The 22,731-nt window shown below is 35.9% G+C and overlaps 1 protein-coding gene across 4 annotated transcripts in view; it reads right to left on the bottom strand.

The window, feature by feature from the left end:
- Positions 1-16,083: 16,083 nt before the first annotated feature.
- Sema3e (semaphorin 3E) overlaps positions 16,084-22,731 on the bottom strand; it is a 275,022-nt gene continuing 268,374 nt past the window's right edge. For all 4 annotated transcript variants that reach the window (XM_020155039.2, XM_074064864.1, XM_074064865.1 and 1 more), the window contains exon 17: positions 16,084-20,863. In XM_020155039.2, coding sequence (XP_020010628.2) covers positions 20,411-20,863 — 453 coding nt within the window. In that variant the 3' untranslated portion in view covers positions 16,084-20,410. The remainder of the gene's footprint in view (positions 20,864-22,731) is intronic.

The following is a 22,731-nucleotide window of genomic DNA, read 5'->3' as shown; positions in this document are numbered from 1 at the left end:
TAAGTTACATTTTTTTAATCTACTCATTCATTCACAGGCATTCAGGTTGTTGGTATATCTTTTCTAGAATGCTTTAATGAGCATGGAAGTACAAATATCTCCTCCAGATAGGGTTGTCAGTTCTCATGGAGATATATCCTGGAGTAGGATTGTTGACTTATATGGAAGTTTTATTTTTAATTTTTTGAGGACTCTCCACATTGTTTACAATAGTGACTGCACCATTTTACTTTCCTATCAACTGTGTACAATGGATTCTACTTCTCCCCACCTTGCCAAGACCTGTCTTTCTATCTCTGTCTCAGTCCCTCTGTCTCTCTCTTTCTTTCTCTCTCTCTTTCTCTGTGAGTTAGCGAGTGCGTATGTATAAAAGACATCTTAACAGGTGCAGGATGATTCTCTCTGTGGCTGTGATTTGCATTTCTCTGGTGACTACCAATGCTAAGCTTCTTTTCATATACTTATTTGACATTTGCATCTCTTTTTCAGAGAAATGTCTGAATTTTTTAATCAGGTGTTTTTTTTATTATTGTTGAGTCATAGGAGTCCCTTGTATATTTTAGAAATTAATCCTTTATGGGATACTGAGTTTGAAAATATCTTCTCTAATTTCACTTTGTTCATTGTTTCCTTTTAGTGAAGAAGCATTTTAGCTTGATACAGTCTCACATTGAGTTTTGCTTTTGTTACACATTAGATTTCAAGAATTTACTTCTCTTGCATAACTGAAGCTTTATATTTTATTCTGTCATATTTTATTTTAGTTTTGATTCTATGGTAACTAGGATTATTATCTTAATTTCCCTTACCAATAGTTTATTGTCAACTTATAGGAATGCAACTGATTTTTAAATTATATTTCTGGCAAATTGATCAATTATTTAACTTTTGTAGTTGTTGTTTTATGGATTCTTTTAGAGCTTTATGCATACATGATAATGTCATCTGCAAATAAGATATTGTTTTCTTCCTCCTTTCTGATTCATATTCTTTTTATTTCTTTTTCATCTTAACTGCTTGGCTTGGACTTTTAGTACAATGTTGAATAGAAGTGGTGAGAGTAGGTATTCTTGCTGTGCTCCAGATCTTAGAGAAACTTTTTAAATTTTTCACTGTTGAGTCTGACGTTAGGTATGGGCTTTTCATATGTGGTGTTTATTCTCTTTATATTTTCATTTTTTGTATTTTTTATTATGAAAGGGTATGCTGAATTCCTTATATGGCTACCTGAGATTTTCTCAGACCTGTATCAGAGTCAGAGACTCTTCAAAAATATTCCTTTCTCTCCTCCTGTCCTTTTATAAGTGGCAAACGTCTCATACTCTTAAAGTATTTTCCTGATTTCTTTTGAACTTTTCAAGAACTGCTTTGGAGGAATATCTAAGAGCATTCCACAGCACAGGAAAGTACTCCTGTCCATTACATAATCTTAGAATAAGGGACTCATGAAAGTGAAGGAGGACATTCTATGGGTTAAGGAAAAACAAAGCTCACCCTTTCTGGCATGGGGATTATGGATAGAGACAGATGTAGGAGAGGCAAAGTATACGTAACAACTCCCAACCTTCTGTTGGGAGAAACAATTCACTATGTGACATGAGTGTCCCTGAATATTCTTAATGAGTGTTGCAAAATTGCAAATGCAAAAGTTACCTGGGCCATTTCTCAGGGTGTATTGACATCAAGAAACCTTGAAGGATGCTATATTGTATCCTTCTAAACAAAAGCAAGCCTTAATATAAAAAGCCAAAGATTCCTCAAAATCAATATTCTTCAACTGTGACACAATTAAGTGCTTAGTATGCATCTGGATAATTTTGGAATGTGGGGACATGGATAAAAAGAACCAATACCAACACAATACTCAAATTACTTGCTATGTTATTAGTTCTTTATCTGATCTAGGAACCCTGTGCCATCTGATAACATCCATGATAATAACAGACTCTTACTAACTTTTAAGTAGGGTAAATTCCTAGACACGAAACCTTCTCCCTCTGTTATTCAAAACCCGAAATCATGGAGCCATGAGTAATTAGACAAATCCACATTCCACTTGGAAGAGTTGGAAAAGGTTGCTTTATAAGCACTTCCTTCTTTTACTTGGAATGAGGTCTCATTAAGAGAGAGACCTCATTAGGTGGCCAAATGGACAGAAGTATGGAGGACTTTCATCAGCACACAAAGGATACATGATTCTCCATTAATTGAACAAAATTATCAGAAGTTCTTTCACAGGGTGAAAAGAAATGAAAAGAAATCAAAGATGGAGACCAGTTAGCTTAGCAAAAGAGGCAAAGTGGTACCACAAGTAGAGTATCTAGGCTGAGACTGAGTGAGGGGATAGGTAGATCCCAGACTAACTCAGTACCAGGGGTTTGGGAGAATCAGTAATGAGGAACTTGGGAGAAAATGAAATATTTGAATTACATTGTAATTCAGTGAAAAACTGTAAAAGTTCAAGAACTATCTAAGCCATTGTTTTGATGTGAAGACACAGTGATTCACAATGATTTATAGTCAGTTCACACTCGGTCACATGACTCTTTCATCCCCTTTTCCCCTGGACAGCCTCCTTCTGAGATAGCACATGGCCACCCAAGGTCAAACACAAAGTATATAACAGAGATTGAGGCAAACCTGAAAGGATTGTCAAAGTCATTTCATCACACTAAGTTATAGTCACAAGTGTTAAAAAGTATTTTTCTTGATATTTGTGATATGATAGCTGTTTTTTTTTTAAAAAAAGCAATCCATGTACTGTTAAACACAATAAAGAAGCCACAATTTCTCTGCCTACCTAATCTGTAATGTGTGTGAATTTGCATCTCCTTTTTATCTTATACCAGGAGATATAGTTACCAAGATTGCATTAATTAGCTTTTCCCCATTGTTATGACAAAATATCTGGAGGAAAGACGTATTTTGGTTCATATTTTCAGAGCTTTCAGTCCAATGTTTTGGGATTCATTGCTGTGTAACTGAGGCAAAGGCAGGAGTTATGCAGTGAGAGAGTGTAGTCAAAGTGTTTTACCTCATGGCAGCCAGGAAGGGAAGGGAGAGGGGAAGAGAGAGAGAGAGAGAGGATAAGAGAGGGAGGGAGAGAGAGGGACGGAAGAGAGGAGAGGAAAGAGAATAGGAGAGGAGAGAAGAAAAGAGATGAAAGAGGAGAGAAGAGATGAGAAGAATAGGTTGCAGATGTTCTTTCCAGGGCATGCTGGAGTGATCTACTTCTTACCAAGGAGATCCTCCCCCCATTGCCTAATGTTTATTCCATCTTCCAGTAATGCCATTTAATTATGAATCCATGAATGTGTTAAACCATTGATGAAGTCAAAGACATCATTTTCCAATCACCTTTCAATGACTGGGTTCACCAGTTAGGAGAAAGCCTTCAACACATGAGTCTTTTGGGGTATACTTCATATTCAAACTCTAACAAAGGTAAAAGAGACAAAATAAAACACTAGTAATAATAATAATATCCCTCAAAAGATGGAAGAAGAATGTCATTAGGCAGGAGATGATATCAAAATTTTGAACTGGGACAGTCCTTTGGTACAGAATTTATTAGTTTTACACAGCAGAGAATCTTGCACTGAATCAAATCAAATACAGTATCTACTCCATGCCTCAAACTTGAAAGATAAAGAGATATGTGTAGCATATCAAACAGTGATGTTCTCAATAAAACATCTTGGTCTCTCTTTTAAGGATTTTCTGAAAACATTCTGTTGTGTAGTCCTACTATAGTGATAATATAAAATCATTTCATAAAATGTGACCAAATGAATGCAGTCTCAAAAATCTCCTATTTATAGGTGCTTTGACTGCTTTTCTACATACAGACATGACAAACTGGAATAAATAAATTCACAGTGCTCCAATGTGTGTCCTCTTTAAATAGAATTAATTAGTTGAAAAAATGAGACATTCTCACATTAAAAATAAACTCTAAGCTAATTTTCAGATTGCTGCAAGAACATATGTGCAATATCACTTCTGATTGTGTAAAAATGGTACAGTAAACTTCTATTTTTGTATGAATTTTGGGACTAGTTTATATTGGACTTATTCTCATTATAATAGTCTTGTTAATAAAGTATATGATAACCAAATATGGATTTCAAAATTTAGAAATTTGTAATTCAATACATTCATAGTAATATTGTTTTTATATAATTAAATCTTTGAGCATTTAGATGATATTTTATGATGAGATAACATAGAAAAATCCCTCAAATCCATAGTAAAAGAGACATGCTGCATTTTTTGTAAACTCTTTGGTAACTCAAAAATATATGATCCCTAATGAAATAATGGTACATACAGATATTGGATTACTTTGAGAGCCCACAAGAATCTTTTAAAATGATATGTCCCTGAAATATAGTCACCAATAGTAACTGCCTGAGTGGATACCACACAGCACAGAAAGGAGGAGGAAGAAGCCACTGGTTTACCAATACTGGGATTTAAACTCAGGGCCTACACACTTGTTAGGCAGGCACTCTACCTTTTGAGCAACTCTGCCAGCCAAAGGCACTGGTTTAGAAGTGGACAAACAGAGGTATGAAAGGCCATAAAAACACTTCTAGAGTTTATCTATTCTCCAGATCAAAGGTCAAAACAAACAAAGAAGGGAAAATTGCATATAAATGCTTCTTATCTTTTTTTGTTTTTTTCTGATTTCTAGGGTCAGATTTCTTCTTTGTTACTCTAAATCTTTTTTTTTTCCTTTTTCTTTTATTATTCATATGTGCATACAAGGCTTGGTTCATTTCTCCCCCCTGCCCCCACCCCCTCCCTTACCACCCACTCCGCCCCCTCCCTCTCCCCCCCTACCCCCTCAATACCCAGCAGAAACTATTTTGCCCTTATTTCTAATTTTGTTGTAGAGAGAGTATAAGCAATAACAGGAAGGAACAAGGGGTTTTGCTGGTTGAGATAAGGATAGCTATACAGGGCATTGACTCACATTGATTTCCTGTGCGTGGGTGTTACCTTCTAGGTTAATTCTTTTTGATCTAACCTTTTCTCTAGTACCTGTTCCCCTTATCCTATTGGCCTCAGTTGCTTTTAAGGTATCTGCTTTAGTTTCTCTGCATTAAGGGCAACAAATGCTAGCTAGTTTTTTAGGTGTCTTACCTATCCTCACCCCTTCCTTGTGTGCTCTCGCTTTTATCATGTGCTCATAGTCCATCCCCTTGTTGTGTTTGCCCTTGAACTAATGTCTGCATATGAGGGAGAACATATGATTTTTGGTCTTTTGGGCCAGGCTAACCTCACTCAGAATGATGTTCTCCAATTCCATCCATTTACCAGCGAATGATAACATTTCGTTCTTCTTCATGGCTGCATAAAATTCCATTGTGTATAGATACCACATTTTCTTAATCCATTCGTCAGTGGTGGGGCATCTTGGCTGTTTCCATAACTTGGCTATTGTGAATAGTGCTGCAATAAACATGAATGTGCAGGTGCCTCTGGAGTAACCTGTGTTGCATTCCTTTGGGTATATCCTTAGGAGTGGGATTGCTGGATCATATGGAAGGTCTATGTTTAGATTTTTAAGAAGTCTCAAAATTTTTTTCCAGAGTGGTTGCACAAGCTTGCATTCCCACCAGCAGTGGATTAGGGTTCTTTTTTTCCCACATCCTCACCAACGTTTGTTGGTGATGTTTTTGATGATAGCTATTCTAACAGGGGTGAGGTGGAATCTTAGTGTGGTTTTAATTTACATTTCCTTAATGTCCAGAGATAGTGAGCATTTTTTCATCTGTTTTTTGGCCATTTGAATTTCTTCTTTTGAAAAAGTTCTGTTTAGTTCAGTTGCCCATTTCTTAATTGGTTCATTGATTTTAGGAGAGTTTAGTTTCTTAAGTTCCCTGTATATTCTTGTTATCAGTCCCTTGTCTGATGTATAACTGGCAAATATTTTCTCCCACTCTTCAGCTTAGAGACCATTTCTTTTGTGCTGTAGAAGCTTTTTAATTTTATGAAGTCCCATTTGTTGAACCTTTCTCTTAGTTGCTGGGCTGCTGGGGTTCTATTGAGGAAGTCTTTGCCTCTACCTATTTGTTCTAGAGTGTTTCCTGCTCCTTCCTATAGTAACTTCAGAGTTTCAGGTCTGATATTTAGGTCCTTGATCCATTCTGAATTGATACTAGTACAGGATAATAGACATAGATCTAGTTTCAGTTTCTTGCAGATGGGTAACCACTTTTCCCAGCAACATTTGTTGAAGAGGTTGTCTTTTCTCCATCGTATATTCTTGGCACCTTTTTCAAAAATGAGATGGGTATAGTTGTGTGGGTTCACATCCAGATCCTCTATTCTGTTCCATTGGTCTTCATGTCTGTTTTTGTGCCAGTACTATACTGTTTTTATTGCTATTGCTTTGTAATATAGTTTGAAGTCGGGTATTGTGATACCTCCAGCATTGCTCTTTTTGCTGAGTATTGCCTTGGCTATTCGTGGTCTCTTGTGTTTCCAAATGAACTTTAGGGTATATTTTTCAATCTCTGTGGTGAAAGGCATTGGGATTTTGATGGGAATTGCATTAAACATGTAGATTGCTTTCGGCAGTATAGCCATTTTTACTATGTTGATTTTACCGATCCATGAGCATGGGAGATCTTTCTATCATCTGTAGTCTTCCTTGATCTCTTTCTTCAGGAGTTTGTTACTCTCCTTGTAGAGTTCATTCACATCCTTTATTAAATTTATTCCTAGGCATTTGATATTTTGGGGGACTATTGTGAATGGAATTATTTCCATGTATTCCTTGTCAGTTTGTTCATTGTTGGTGTATAGAAAAGCTAATGATTTTTGTAAGTTGATTTTGTATCCTGCCATTTTACTGTAGCTGTTTATGGTGTCTAAGAGTTTTGGGTAGAGTTTTTTGGGTCTTTAAGGTATAGGATCATATCATGTGCAAAGGAGGATATTTTGATAGTTTCTTTACCTATTTGTATTCCTTTTATTTCTTCTTCTTGCCTAATTGCTCTGGCTAGAAATTCCAGTATTGTGTTGAATAGGAGTGGGGATAGTGGGCACCCTTGTCTCGTTTCTGATTTTAGGGGTAATAGTTTCAGTTTTTCAGAATTAAGTATGATGTTGGCTGTAGGTTTGTCATATATAGCCTTTACAATGTTGAGGTATATTCCTTTCTATTCCTAGTTTTCTTAGAGCTTTTATCATGAAGTGGTGTTGGATCTTGTCTAAGGCTTTTTCTGCATCTATTGAGATGATCAAGTGGTTTTTGCTTTTGCTTTTATTGCTGTGCTGTATTACATTTATAGATTTGAGTATGTTGAACCACCCCTGCATCCCTGGGATGAAGTTGACTTGGTCGTGGTGGATGATCTTTCTGATGTGTTGTTAGATTTGGTTTGCTATTATTTTATTGAGGTTTTTTGCATCAATGTTTATTAAGGAAATTGGCCTGTAGTTCTCCTTTTTGGAGATGTCTTTGTCTGGTTTTGGGATAGAGTAATATTGGCTTCATAGAATGAGTTAGGCAGTGTTCCTTCCTTTTTTATTTCATAGAACAGTTTAAGGAGGGTTGGTATTAGTTCTTTTTTAAATATCTAATAGAATTCAGCAGTGAATCCATCAGGTCCTGGACTTCTTTTTTTTGGAGGCTCTTGATTGCAGCTTCAATTTCTTTTTGTGTTATAGATCTATTCAGGTGATTAATAGCCTCTTGGTTCAGTTTTGGGTGGTTGTAAGTTTCTAGAAATCTGTCCATTTTCAAGATTTTGAAATTTATTAGAGTGTAGGCTCTCAAAGCAGTCTCTGATGATTTCCTGGATTTCTGTGGTGTTTGTTGTTATCTCTCTTTTGAATTTCTGATTTTATTGATTTGGGTTTTTTCTCTTCTCATTTTAGTTAGGTTTTCCAGGGGTCTGTCAATCTTATTCATTTTTTCAAAGACCCAGCTTTTTGTTTCATTGATTCTTTGTATGGTTTTTTTTTGTTGCTGTTCATATTTTGTTGATTTCAGCCCGTATCTTAATTGTTTCTTTCCTTCTGCTTGTTTTGGGATTTGCTTGTTCTTGTTTTTCTAGGAGTTTGAGCTGTAGTTGTAGGTCATTGATTTGAGATCTCTCTGTCCTTTTGATATATGCACTTATGGCTATAAACTTTCCTCTTAGTACTGCCTTTGCTGTGTCCCATAGGTTCTGGTAGGTCATGTTTTCATTCTCATTAACATCAGGAACCTTTTAATTTCCTGTTTTATTTCATCAGTGACCCATTCGTCATTGAGTAATATGTTGCTCAGCTTCCAATTGTTTGCAAGATTTTTGCTGCTGTTTTTGTTGTTGATTTCTAGTTTTAATGCACTGTGGTCAGACAGAATGCATGGGATTATTTCTATTTTCTTATATTTGCTGAGATTTGCTTTGTGCCCAAAGATATGATCAATTTTGGAAAAGGTTCCATGGGCTGCTGAAAAGAATGTATATTGTTCAGAAGTTGGGTGAAATACTCTGTAGGCATCAGCTAGGTCCATTTGATCTATGGTGTGATTTAGTTCTAGAATTTCTTTATTGATTTTTTGTTTGGATGACCTATCTATTGGTGATAGGAGAGTATTAAAGTCTGCTACTACCACTGTGTTGGGGTCTATATATGCTTTTAGGTCCTTCAGAGTATGTTTGATGAAATTGGGTACATTGACATTGGGTGCATATAGGTTGATAATTGTTATTTCCTTTTAGTGTATTACCCCTTTTATTAGTGTGGAATGTCCTTCTTTATCTTGTTTGATCAATGTAGGTTTGAAGTCTACTTTATCCGAGGTAAGTATTGCTACCCCTGCCTGTTTTGGGGGGCCATTGGCTTGGTAAATCTTCTTTCAGCCTTTCACTCTCAGCCAGTGCTTATTTCTGTTGATGATATGGGTCTCCTGTAGGCAGCAGATTGTTGGATCTTCCTTTTTAATCCAGTTTGCCAATCGGTGTTTTTTGATGGGGGAATTTAGTCCATTAACGTTCAGTGTTAGTACTGATAAATACGTGGTGATCCCTGACATGTAGTTGTCTTTGTTGATTAAGGGTTTGATTGTGTGTATCTGAATCAGTGTTATTATTTGCTTTCTTGTCTTTTCTTCTCTTGTGGTTTCATTTTGCCTGCCCTTTCATGGTTTTATTTCCTTTCATTTTCTGTGTGCAGAATTCCTTGGAGAATCTTTTGTAGTGGTGGCTTAGTGGTCATGTATTGTTTTAGTTTCTGCTTATCATGGAAGACTTTTATTGCTCCATCTTTTTGAATGATAGTTTTGCTGGATAGAATACCCTAGGATTGAAGTTATTTTCATTCAGTGCTTGGAAGACCTCACCCCAAGCTCTTCTTGCCTTTAATGTTTCTGTTGAGAAGTCTGCTGTGATTTTGATGGGTTTACCTTTGTATGTTATTTGTTTTTTTCTCTCTTTCAGCCTTCAATATTCTTTCTCTAGTTTCTGACTTGGTGTTTTAATGATAATATGTTGTGGGGTAGTTCTATTTTGGTCAGGTCTATTTGGTGTTCTGGATGTTTCCTGTACCTGAATGGGCATAGTTTTCTCTAGATTTGGGAAGTTTTCTGTCATTATTTTGTTGAATATATTAAGCATTCCTTTTGCTTGCACATCTTCTCCTTCAATGGCCATGATTCTCAGGTTTGGTCTTTTGATGGACTCAGTGAGTTCTTGCAATTTCTTGTCACAGTATTGAGTTGTTTAACTAATAGTTCTTCAGTTTTTCCTTTAATTGTTACTTCATCTTCAAAATCTTAGATTCTGTCTTCTGTTTTTCTGTTATCCTGGACTAGCCTCCCATTTTGTTTTGTATTTCTTTTTCATTCTTTTTTCTGAAGTTTTTCCATATCACGGGTTACTTCCTCTTTAATATTGTCAATTTTTGCCCTTAATTCATTTTTCTCTCTATTTATGGTGGTCTCAGTTTCAGTTTGGCGTTTATTTAGGCTTCTATGATTGCATTTATTTGTTTCTGGATTTTCTCATATTCTTTGTTTTTGTTGTCTTGGAATTTCTTGAGTGCCTCCTGTATGTTTTGGTTGACCATGTCTAGTAACATCTCTACAGAATTCTCATTAATTACTTGTAGGATTTTTTTCTTTCAGGGTGTTCTTGTGGGCTTCGTTGGGTTCATTGGTATAATTTATCTTTGTTTTGTTGGATTCTGGATATGGGTATCCATTGTCTTCATTTCACTCTAAATCCTGTTCTACTTTATTTTGGGGGGGAATTGTTTCCTTCCCTTTTCCTTCTTCCCATACTTCCACTAGGTACTGTTTCTATCCCTAGACTATGTGTAATTTAGTATAGCTGGGTAACAATATTAATACTAACAAAACCAAGAAAGAAGGATAAAAAAAGAGACAGAGATGGAAAGGTAAAAAGAATAGAAAAGAGAGGAAAAGAGAAAAAAAAGGAAAAAAAAAAGAAACAAAAAATGGGAGAGATAGTGGATGATCAAACAGCAAACCAGGCAGCAAATCCCTTAAAGAAGGAAAAAAAAAGAAAAAAAAATCACCAGTTCTGGAGCAGTAGAATTGCAGTCTTAGTTGTTCTGATGCTAGTTCTTTAGCATCCAGAGCTGTCTATGTGTGTCTCTTAGGTAGGTTTGGAGCCTTCCTGTGGGGAGTGGCAGTTGGGTGGGTCCCACGGGCCTACAGGTGGAGGCCTCTAGTTGAGGTGAAATAGCGGGCCTTTGGAGCATAGGCCTGGCATGCCTGAAGGGCGTGGGCTGGTGGAGTGGAGATCCTGCATGTCTGTGGATCTCCTATCTTGACAGGCCTGGGGAACACAGCCCGTGGAATGGAGATCATGTGTGTTTGTGTATCTCAGGCATGGCAGGCCTTAGGGGCATGGTTCAGTAGAGCAGAAATGGTGCAGGCCTGTGCAGGCCTGAAGGGGCATGGCCCAGCGAAATGGAACTAGTTCAGGCCTGTGGAGGCCTGGAGGGCCTGTCCCAGTGGAATGGAGATTGTCAATGTGTGTATCTCCAGCATGGCAGGCCTGGCAGGCATGGCCCAGGGAAATGGAGATTGTGCAGGCCTGTCCAGGCCTGAAGGCATGGCCTGGCAGAGATCGTGAATGTCTGTGGATCCCCAGTTTTGCAGGCCTTAAGGGCTCGTCCAGCGGAGGTCCTGCAGATCTAAGGGGTGGGAGTTTGGGGTAGCACAGCCCTGGTGGCAAAGGAGCAGGGCAGGAGGATTGGAGTTCCCACGGTTTGCAGAGCATCAGTCCGCCATCCTATAGGGTGGGGCTTGGCACGCAGCCCCAGCTATTCTTTTAGAATATGGTGGCGTGGAGAGGCCTTCCACAAGGTAGGGGTTCAGAGTGCTGCTGTTTCAGCTCTCCCTGGTGCTTTATCTCGGTCAAGTTTGTCTCCAGCTTCTCATCAAAGACCCTGGATCATGGAGGTCAGAAGGTCTGTGGCTGTGTTCTGGTTGCCATCTTCTGTTCTTGAACTTTAGGTTAATGATTCTTTTAATAATTAATGAAAGCTATGGACTTTATTGCAGAACAAAATTTGGATACAATTTTTTGATATTCATGAATCACTTCAGGATAATTATGGCCTAATGGGTTCATTCACTTATTGCATAACTATTGATTTAGAGACCATGATCAGTTATTACTACTAGATTCAGGTTCAAGGGAGAAGAAGTTGCTGCTGGTAAGAAACTTTTACAAAGCAAGCAACAATCACAATACAGTGCTAAGCAAAGGCAGGTACAGAGAACTGTGAGTTCACATAGCAGAGTTGTCCTTATTCACAGGTATTAGGGAGATCTGAGGATACGGAAAACAATCCAGGAAATTCCAGGAGAGGTAAGGACTCAATTAAATTAGCCAGACAAGACAAAAATAGCAATAAATAGGGCAAAGAAGTGGGAATAAAGACTGATAAGATTTAAGGAGAATTAAATCAGGAGAGAATGTAAAAACCAAGTTTAGGGGTTTAAGCTTTATATAAGTGATATAGAAGCCATTGAATAATTTTAAGTAGCGGATTCAATTTGTGCTTCAGAAAGATGAATTTAGTTGCTGGATAAAGAATAGATCAGAAAAATGCAAAGAGATCATTAAGGAGGGCTGTGGAAGAAATTCAGGAAAGGATAAATGGAGATCTGGCATTAAAGAAATGAAAAAAAAAATGTAGTTCTTACATTTCATTAGGTGATCCCAGAGATTTACTACTTTGGTTTTTGGGGAAATATCATTGTTTCATCTTCTTCCTTATATCTGGGATCTACTATCTTTCATTTCCTCATCAGTAAATAAAGATACCTACCTCAAAAGTATTGTGTTTAGTGCTTCAGTATTGCCATGAACCATTTCTCATGGGTTTTTTTCTAGTAGCTTCATAGTTTCTGGTCGGTGTTTAGGTCTATAATTCATTTTGAGTTGATTTTTTTTACCTGTTGATAGCTAAGTCTAGCTTCTTTCTTCTGCATGTGGATACCCAATTTTTCCAACACTATTTTTCTGATTAGACTGTCTCTAGTGGGTGCTCCCAACAACTTTGTTGAATATAAATTGGCTTTAGGTGTATAACCTTACTACTAGGCTCTCCATTCTGTTCCATTGATCTCGGCACCTATTTTTAATGCTGATACCTTGTTGTTTTGATTATTACAGTTTTGTAATATGCTTTTAAGTCATGTGATGTTGTGCTCCTGGTCTGTTCTTTGTACTCAAGGTGGTTTCACTGCTCTTTTCTTTTGCAGTTTCATATATATTTTAGAATTATTTTTTCCCTTAGTTCAGTGTATTTTTGCAGGAATTGCATTGCATCTGTCTATTGCTTTGGGTAATATGGGCATTTTAACAATATTGATTTTTGCAATCCATAAATATAGATGTCTTCCTACTTTTTTGTATCTTTTTCAATTTCTTTCATCAATGTTTTGTGATTTTTATTATAGAAATCTTTCTCCTCTTTGGTAAATTTTATTCCATTTTATTTTTTGTAATTATTGTGGACAGTATTGCTTACTTGATTTTTATTTCAGACAATTGCCTATTTTTTTGCATAGAGTTATTCATAATAATCTCTAATGATCTTTTGGATTTCAGTGGTGTCAGTTGTAATGTCTCTCTTTTCACCTCTGAGTTTATTAGTCTTCTCATTCTTTGTCTTAGTTGATTGTCTATTTTATCTTTTAAGAGAACCAGTTCTTTGATCTTTTATATTGTCTTTTTGGTCCTTATTTCATTTATTTCCACAGTGATCTTTAATTCTACTAATTTCATGTTTAGCTTGTTCCTGACTATCTAGTTCCTTGAGAAGCAGTGGTAGGTTGCTTATTTTCTACTTTTTGGATGTAGCCTATGAATGCTACGAACTTTCCTCTTAGAACTATTATTGGTATATTACATAGGTTTTCATATGTTGTGTTTATTTCCATTTTCATTTGTTTCAAGAATTTAAAAAATTTCCCTGTAATGTTATAGTTCCCAAAGTTTTTTTTGTTTTGATTTCTAGTTTTACTGCATTGTGGTAAGAAAAGATATTCCATATGATTTCACTTTTTAAAACCTTGTTGAGATATGTTTTGTGTCTTATCATATGTTCTTCTGGGGGAATATTCCACATTCCGAGGAGAAACGTGTATTCGCAACTGTTGGATGAAATATTCTGTAGAGATCTGCTTGAATATGAAGTGTTCACCAAAAAGACTCATGTGTTGAAGGCTTGATAACCAGGTGGTGGCACTATTGAAAGGTGATTGGACCATGAGTATGAAAACTTTATCAATGGATTAATCCACCATTTCACCGAATAGGCTATTAGGACATGAGAACTGGTTGAAGGAAGTATGTCACTGAGGATGTGCCTTTGAAGTATATAAATTGTCTCTAACCCTTTTCTTGTTATTCTCTCTGTTTTTTGGTCACCATGAAGTGAGTAACTTTGCTCTACCATGTCTCCCTCACCATGATGTTCTACCTCACCAAGGCTTAAGAGAAATGAAGCCAGCTGATCATGGACTGAAACCTCCAAAACTGTGAGCCAAAGTAAATCCTTTTTCCTTTTAAATTTTTTCACTCAGGTAGTTTGTCACAGTGATGAACAATTGACTAACAATGTCTATTAGGTTCACTTTTGTCTGGGGTGGCATTTAACTATGCTGTTGCTTGGTTGATTTTCTATTTGGATGATATAATCATTGCTGAGAGTGGGTCACTAAAGTGTCCTATTTCATTGGAATCAATCTCTCCTTTTCTGTCTATTGGTATTTGCTTTATATATTTATAAGATCATATTTTGGGTGCATATACTTACAGTTTTTATTTCCCTCTTGATGTATTCATGCCTTGATTATTATATAATTATATTATCTCTTTTTACTGCTTTTGATTTAAAGTCTATTGAATCTGAAATAAGTATGGCTTTCCAAGATTGGGGCCATATTTAGGCATCTACACTGATGCTAGACTTAGTGACACTTGAGTCTCACAGCTGCAGGAACCTGCCATGTCATAGGAAGAGGGCAGATATACCTCATTCTCATTCCAAGACTGGAACTGGTACAGCTGAAACTTGAATTTGTCCAACTGGTGAACAGATTTCCCTTTGATGCTGGTCTAGAAGTTCCACCTTTAATCTGTAGCCTGTTAATGGGGAGTGTCAATTTCTGTAACGAACTGGTCTCATTAGGGCAAGCCAGGCACTAGAATCTAAAACAAAGCTTTGTGGTAGCCTTCAGGCCATGTTCCCCAGCAGGTGGAGTCCTGTTTCTTGATCTGGTGCTCCAAGTTGGAGAAGGGATTTTGGAGGCCATAGCTGCCTAGCTTAATTCTAGTAGGTTAGAGTTTATTCTGGCTGTAAGAGCTTTTTCCCAACACTCAGTTTTATTATGCTGGACATGGTACAGGATTTCAAGTGTGATGTCTAGACTTACTCTTCTCTCCTTCCCTTAAACTGGAGGCATCTCTCTCCAAATGGGCTGCTTGAAGTTAAGTGAGGGGCAACACAGGCATCCCTTTCATTCCTATCTTTTTCAATGTGCCTTGTTGTTTTATTTGCTAAAAGTAGTCACTATGGTATGTATCTGATTTCCTCAGCTCTTGTGTGGCAGTTTGGTATGTAAATAGCTGTTCAAATTGGTTTGTCTGTGGAGAGAAATCATAGTAGGATCTTAGCTGACATCTTTCTCTGTGTCCCTTTCATATCATTTTTGAAATAAAAATGATGAGTGTGTGGGCTAGGGGAACTAAAGGTGTAGCTCAACAGTAGAGCACTGGTTTACCATGTGCAGGTCCCTGGGTTTGATCTCTATCACCACAAAAAGAAAAAGATGAGTGTATTCTTTAGTTCCCTTTTAATAGAAAGAGATTTCTAGTTACCACAACTCTTTCTCTTCTTTTTCTTACTAAATATAATATGTATCTAAAGAGCTATTTCAATAGATTCATCAAATACTACACTAAAAGTAGCCATATAAAAAGTAAGCCCTATATAATAAATGAATGAAAGTTTGAGACATGGATAAACAATTACCATTAGTTTCACTGTCACCACATCAGGTATTCAGACGCTATTCCAAGAACTGTCACCTTCCTTTAAAACATTTTAACTACCAATATCATAATAATTGCCTGAAAAAAAAAACTCTCAAATAGATTTGAGATTCATTTACCATTATACTTTATTTAAATGGTCTCCCATGGTCTTACAAAAATAGCTGAGGCAACAGCAGTGCAGATACATTAAAATAGAACTTGAGGGTTGAAAAAATTATCACCATTCTTTTTTTGTAAAATCATCAATATGCTGATAATTTTTATTTAAAAGACATTCATTTCCATATCTCTTATCTGGATGATAAAATTTGAGAGGAATTTCTGGCTACTGGTCCTAAAACTATCATGTGGCATAAATAAATCCAACCACTGCAAAATCATGGGATTATTGATCTGTTTCATTCTTAGGAAAGAAAACTTCTTTCCTACCTTTATTTTAAAAAATCATGTTTGTCTGGCATTGTATGCTTGCATTTGGGTTTGACATATGAAGCTTGAATTCAGTCGGCAAAAACAGGAAATACTCCTCAGACAGCACTTAAAGTTTTGACGAACATTTATTTCCTTTTCATCTAAGTTGAACCAAACAGAAATTATAGATAATAGTACAGGCAAATTGTGTAGTGTGTAGTGGCAGATCCAGTGTTATTGTCAAGGAGACACATCGTCAATGGCCACTACTGCTAGCCACTAGATGGTATTAATTCTTGTGGCTTACAACCAGTGAAAAGAAATAATATGGCACATACTGTTATGGAAGCTCCCAAACAAAAGGATACCATAGAGACAAAAATACCCCAATATAGTACTCTAGTTTATAACTGAGCCATTAAAGCACAAACAGAACACATTTGATTTATTATGAAAGGCAATATATATAAAATAAAATAAAATAATATACCAGCTTAAATAACTTCCACAGTCAAAAGTGTTCAAGAAAAAAAATCTATTTTTAGAACTCATTCATATAAAGCAATTGTTGGCCTGAAAAATGAGCATGTCGTTTTAAATGTAACTCAATGTGATTCTCTACTATGACAAACAGGCATACTACAGCAAAAGAAAGCATGGAGTACTTTCTTCCTAAATGTAGCACTCTCTCCTGGGATCTCAAATATCTATACAATACTAAGTAATTTTCTTAATATATTTGACAGGCTAAAGATGTCACAAAGAAAGTCATTTTTAAGGACAACAACTGCTGTATTTGTTTAATGCTTAATACTAACACTCAAAATGATGTATTTGAATTGTACACATTTTACAAATGCTTATAATCACTACGAAGATTTACAAACCCCTATACACTATAGTGATTATTGAACACTCAGTAAAAACATCCTATGTATTTAACTAATTTTGGAAAGGAAAAAACCATAAATATATGTATATATATATATTCACGTATATATATATATATATACATATACATATGATGCAAATATATGGTATATATCATATGTATATATATATATACACACATATAGATTGCCACTTAGAAAACAGGCAAATACTTGCTGTTCCCTTTCTTTCTGGATTTATTAGCATTTATTTTTTATTTTTAATCCCTGTTTCTCCAAGATGATTAATTATTCAGCAATGAACACAGAAGAAAAAGATGGCAATGCAAAATGTCAGACATGAAAAAGACCTCATAAATCATGAAGTAAAATCCCTTGAAATTGTTACCTTCTAATGACTCAGAGACTCTAGTTCCAAACTTTCCTTACCCCATGGAGCTCATTCTATTTGCAGTTCTTCTCCTTCAACAGAGAATAACACAAAAGGGCTCTAAAGAACAGAACACTGACTAGATGCTGGTATCCCTTTGGAACTAGGATGAGTGATTCTGATCCTTTATCAACTTTGTGATTATAGAAAACACGACTGTTCTTCACCAAGGTTAGTTCTACATGAGACAAAGTGAACACTTAATTCCTCCAAATCTTGCCGATGCCTAACTATGTACCCCTCATGAGTTGAAGAAAAAGGGGGGGATTTATGATCCATCCAATTGTAATTTTCCAATCTTGAGCATTTCTCAAAAGAGATTCTGAATTCGAATTCTAACCCCAGACAGAACAAAAAACTAGTAATGCTTGTTAGGTTTCAGATTCTCAAGGATAGAGCAATATAGCTTGCTTTTTTGTGTTTTGAAATGGCCCATGAAGATTTTCTTGAAGTATACTCTGTGTGTGTGTACATGTGCGCTCACATGTTACATGTCAAGAGAGAAAGAAGAGGGAAACTGAGAAGATGAATGCTATGGGACATAGAATTTCACCCTGGAATCTCCCCTCTCTCTCTCCTTCTACTTTCCTAGATCTCTAAAACTACTACCCTAAACAGGTTGGTACAAGATAAATGATATATGAATGTACATATGTATACGTGTATATGTACATATAATTTAGTGTTCTTCCTAAATTTGGACTTGAGCCCTCACATTTTTTATCACATTTCCTTCAAATCAACATTTTTATAACCTGCTTTTGGGTTGAAGTTACTTTCCCCAAATTGCTTTTATCATTTTATAGAAAATGTATTTTTTGGTTAATAGTCATCTTAGTCAAACAGCTTGCATGGAGCACTTAATTCCTACACACTTCTGAATTTGCACTATCTCCCAGCCAGCTCAATGGACACCACTAAAGCCATCTCCAGCTATGTGGCACAAGACTTTTTTTTTTATACCAATCTAAAACAACTGATTACCTCCACTGTGATCTTGAAAGTTATATATGCAGTGAAGATTATTCTTAATGGAAACCATCATGTCCTTGAAGAGTGGACATTCCAGTATGGTCATATTGAACTAATAGATCCTAAAAATCAACCACAAAAAGATGACTCATGTCATATGCAAACGGTGTTTTGATCAGTCCTATTGCTTCAGTTACAAAGTATTTAGTTCACAAGCAGCATCATTGTTAGTATCATTAACTGCTTGTCATGTACTGATATTGAAATGCTAACTACTTGTGTCATATCTGCCTTACTTCTTTTTTTAACTTAGATGTAGGAGGAAATCTTGCTTCCCCTTCTCATGTGCTAATGGAAGAATATTTTCAGGAAATCCTGCTTTATTGATTTATTTGCTCACTCTGAGTGTTTCAGACATAAGCCTTGCTAAGGAATCTGATCCGTGTTTATGGTTTTATTTCTCCAAATGGGCAGGTTTTTACTAAAATAGAGGTTTTTTAAAAAAAATAACTTACAGCATAAGCTGTTTTCAATTACTATGGTGGGCAGCTATGACCTCCGGTGGATTCTTGGGTAAATAGCAAGTGGCTTTTTCACAGGATGTCAGTTTTTCATATATTTGTATTTCTTAGATCTTTTGAAATTTCGGGCTTATCTGACAGAATTTTTATACTTCTTTGAAATGTTTATGTATTTATTAATTTTAGAATGAAACTATGAGCCATTACAAGTTATCAATACTTTATCTTATTTATATAGACCATAAAATAACTTTGGAAATTGAAATATTTAAATTTAACACCCAAATAAACATCCATACTTGTTTTTATGTGTAATCCACTTGCTTTCCCTTTCTATTTCAATGAAGAATTTAAAAAAATTCATATTTTAGAAAATTAACTGCTAACGACATTAAAAATAAAACAGGAAAGACATCAAGAAATAAATATTCTCAAAAATACACATTTGGGTAGGATTTATAAGAAAAATGAAAGGTAAAAATGCTGTGAAAAATCTCAGTAGTAAAATGAACTCATGAAACAATTTTCCTGTTAATATAAAAAAAAGAGAAGAAAATTTGTTATCTCAGAACAAAATGCTTTAATTTTTTCTTCACGAACAAAGACTTATGCTTCCAGAGTATCGTTAAGGTTAGGAAGATTCTTTCAAAAACATAAAAGTTTAAGTTTTAATAGAGCTTCAGGACTGCAATATCTTTGTTTTTGACTTATGAGGTCATAAAGTATCTATAAACATATTGCCTACATCTTAAAGCATGGCTTCAACATTAATATTTTAAAATTTCAGTTAGATCTTTCAAACTAGCTACATCTTATAATCTGCATCCAAATCTTTCCTAGACAGCGGCTTGTTAGGAGAAAGAAATTTGTGACAATATACTTGTGTGTACCACAAGAGGGCAGCAAAAATCTTTTAGTTAGACTTCTAATTGTAATTCCATGTTTTGAGATTCTCTTTGATGTCTTTCTGAAAAAGATAACATGTTGGCTTCCTTCCTTCCACACTGGAGTGAAATTTAAAGGATTTATTTTCTTTATAAAACAGAGTGTTGCCAATATGGTTTAGTAAATGTTTTATGAGGGGCACAAGCCTCAGAGCGACATTTTCTTTCATGGTTTACAATAATCACAACAGATCTGTTAATTAAAACAACATAAATAAAACAATTCCTAAAACGTACAGAAAAGTTCACATGACAAATGTTAAAACATCTGATATTCTGCATATTTTACATCAAGGCAGAAAGGAAGAAGAATTCAGAAAGATTAAAACATTTAATTGTGTATTTTTCATGATTATGAAATTCTCCAATTTTTCATCAATATTCTAATTAAATAAGTCTTCCAAGAGTAAAGTAATAATTTCCATGGAAAAGAAAATCAAGCACAAAACTGAAGCTATGTCACTTTTTGATAAATATAAGGTGATGCCATTAAACGATGCACTTGTTTAAAATTAGTTATTATGAGGTTTATACAGTCAAATGAACATGCAGAATAATTTATCATAACAACCTTATAGTCATTTCAATACTTCAGAAATCTCTTTAAGCAGTGGAAGGAATTTGGATGCTTTTTCATTCTTGTTTTTCTTTTCTCTGTTTTAGGTCTCTGTTATAGCACAGTAGAAGGCTGCACCCATCATGAGTGCATGGTGTGCCTTGGCAGGCGATAGCGCTCAGATTTGGAGCGGAGCTTCTTTTCCTGTGGGTTGGCATACTTCCATTTGGAAGGTGACATTTTAAGTTTTTTCCTCTTCTTGTCTGTGCACCATACCTTTTCACAGTATTCTTCCACTCTCTGGAAGTTGCTATAACCAATCAGCTGTAAGAATTCCTTGTACCATGGTTTTGTTCCTTGCGGGGTATTGCTTTGGGCGGGACAAGGCATCCTGTGTGGCCCGTCCTCCTCATAGTCTTTATTAAACATTTCCTCTACTCTCTCCTCTTCGACGACCTCCAAGGTGATTTTGCGGACTGTGTGGACAAAACTATGCTCTACTGTCTGGCAAAAATAGGTCCCAGCATCGGATTTGCGTACCCTGAGGAAGAGTAAACCCAGGTCCATTTTAACCACTCTGTCATCTGTCTTCACCTGTAAGAACAAAAGAGTAAACGGTAACTAGAGTATTATACAGTAGGGAAAAACACTCTCCAACCTAACAACCTTTTCTACTACCTACCTTTTTTCCCTTTTCATTATCACATCATGCAGTTACAAGGGCGACATATACAAGTATGCAAAACAAGTCAGTTGTATGTCTGTGAGTGTCCTAAACGTATTTACATTGGAGACCATGTTACATGGCCTTGAGGTCATTTCACATGAATATTTTAAAGAGCAGAGAGAGCTTTCTCCCTAATGCATTCAATTAAACATTAAAAAAATACTCCAATTCAGTATAGCACTCAAAGAGTGAAGTAAAGGTTTGTTACATTTATTATTTAACTTCTACTTTTCAGTGGTTAGAACAAATAACATTTATTGCCATCTTTCAAGGGTTTCTTAGGCTTTTCAAATCATAATGGTCAATTTTCCACAAAGTTCTCTGTTTAAATGCTGGGCTCTTTTCATCCATTCTTCTTACAAAAAAGTCCCATTAATTAATTAATTCAATGAGCATTCCTGAGATTTCTACAAGGGCATTCATTAACAGATTAAAAAATAGAATGAAATTCAGATTCTACTCTAATGCACCCTATAGTTTACTAAATATTCAATCTTAGGATACATTCAGTGTTCAAGTGTCTCGTTTTTATGTTTTGGTTGTAATAAATTATGCATATTATTTTTGTAAATAATAGCTATAATTCAGGGAACTAAGAATACAATAAGCCTTTTAAGGCAAAGCTTGTATTTTCTCACCAATAGTTGTACTACTGAATACACAATTTGAAATTAAGCAGATGGAGATTCAAATATCAGCACCACCACCTCTAATTGTGTGATATAGGATATTCATAAAAGTGGAAATAATCCAATAACTTGCAAAACTACTGTGAAGATTAAGTAAAATTAGGTAAGTATGGATACTTTATGCTGTGTTACTCCTGTTATTTTTCCTGTATACATTCTTCTAGCTAAAGACAAGCTGATGTGCTTCATGTGGCCTAGGGTCTTATGGTATGGTAGAAATGTAACTCACAGTATGCTGACAGACTTTCCCTTCGAGGATAAAAAAACAAAAGCGATTTTCACCTTGTCTGTATAAAAGGAGTCATAGAGGCAACAGTTACAATCACGTGGCAGGGCAGTGACGGCCACTAAGGACCAGCATGCTTTGTCCCATGGTTAGGCCTGGCAGGACTGCTGGGCTCAGCTCTTCGCAGTCTTGATCAAACTGACATGGGAGAAGCTGCATTGTGTTCTGCTGATAGGCTGTGCTGAAAAAATCCCCACTCTGCCCAGCAACTGATTCTTGAGGGATTTTATGTCACATTACTCTCTGTCACGTCACTGCAAGCCCAGCCTCTGTGCAACATCCTTTTCTACTTCTGATCTTCTCAATAGATTCCTCTTCCATTGCTGGCCTTCTCTATAAATTCATCATCTTTTGTAAATTGCAACCACATCACACCTCTGATGATACTGACTCTGATGCACAACCTGCATTGTTTTAAAATTTGTGGCCAGATTCTATATAGATGGACCTGCTTCCTTTGTGTGTGTGTGTGTGTGTGTGTGTGTGTGTGAACACCGTAACACCGCCCTGATGTACTCCCTCATTCTGTTTTCTTCTGCATATTTCTGTCTAAGACAAAATCCTTCATTCCTACTCATCTTGCCTTTTATTTCCATACATTTGGTAACATTTCTTTTTTTTTAATTTTTGATAACATTTCTTTGTTGTTTCAATCAGTTTTCCTAAGATGGTACATCTCATACATAATTCATTGCTTTCTTCTATTAATTAAAAAGCACTGACTTAGATATTCCTTCACTATCTGTAATTCATTGCTTAT

The sequence above is a fragment of the Castor canadensis genome, chromosome 2 (genome assembly GCF_047511655.1).
Source record: "Castor canadensis chromosome 2, mCasCan1.hap1v2, whole genome shotgun sequence".
NCBI classification, from domain to species: domain Eukaryota; kingdom Metazoa; phylum Chordata; class Mammalia; order Rodentia; family Castoridae; genus Castor; species Castor canadensis.
The sequence above is the reverse complement of the archived record's forward strand: the minus strand, read 5'-3'. Positions and strand labels throughout refer to the sequence as shown.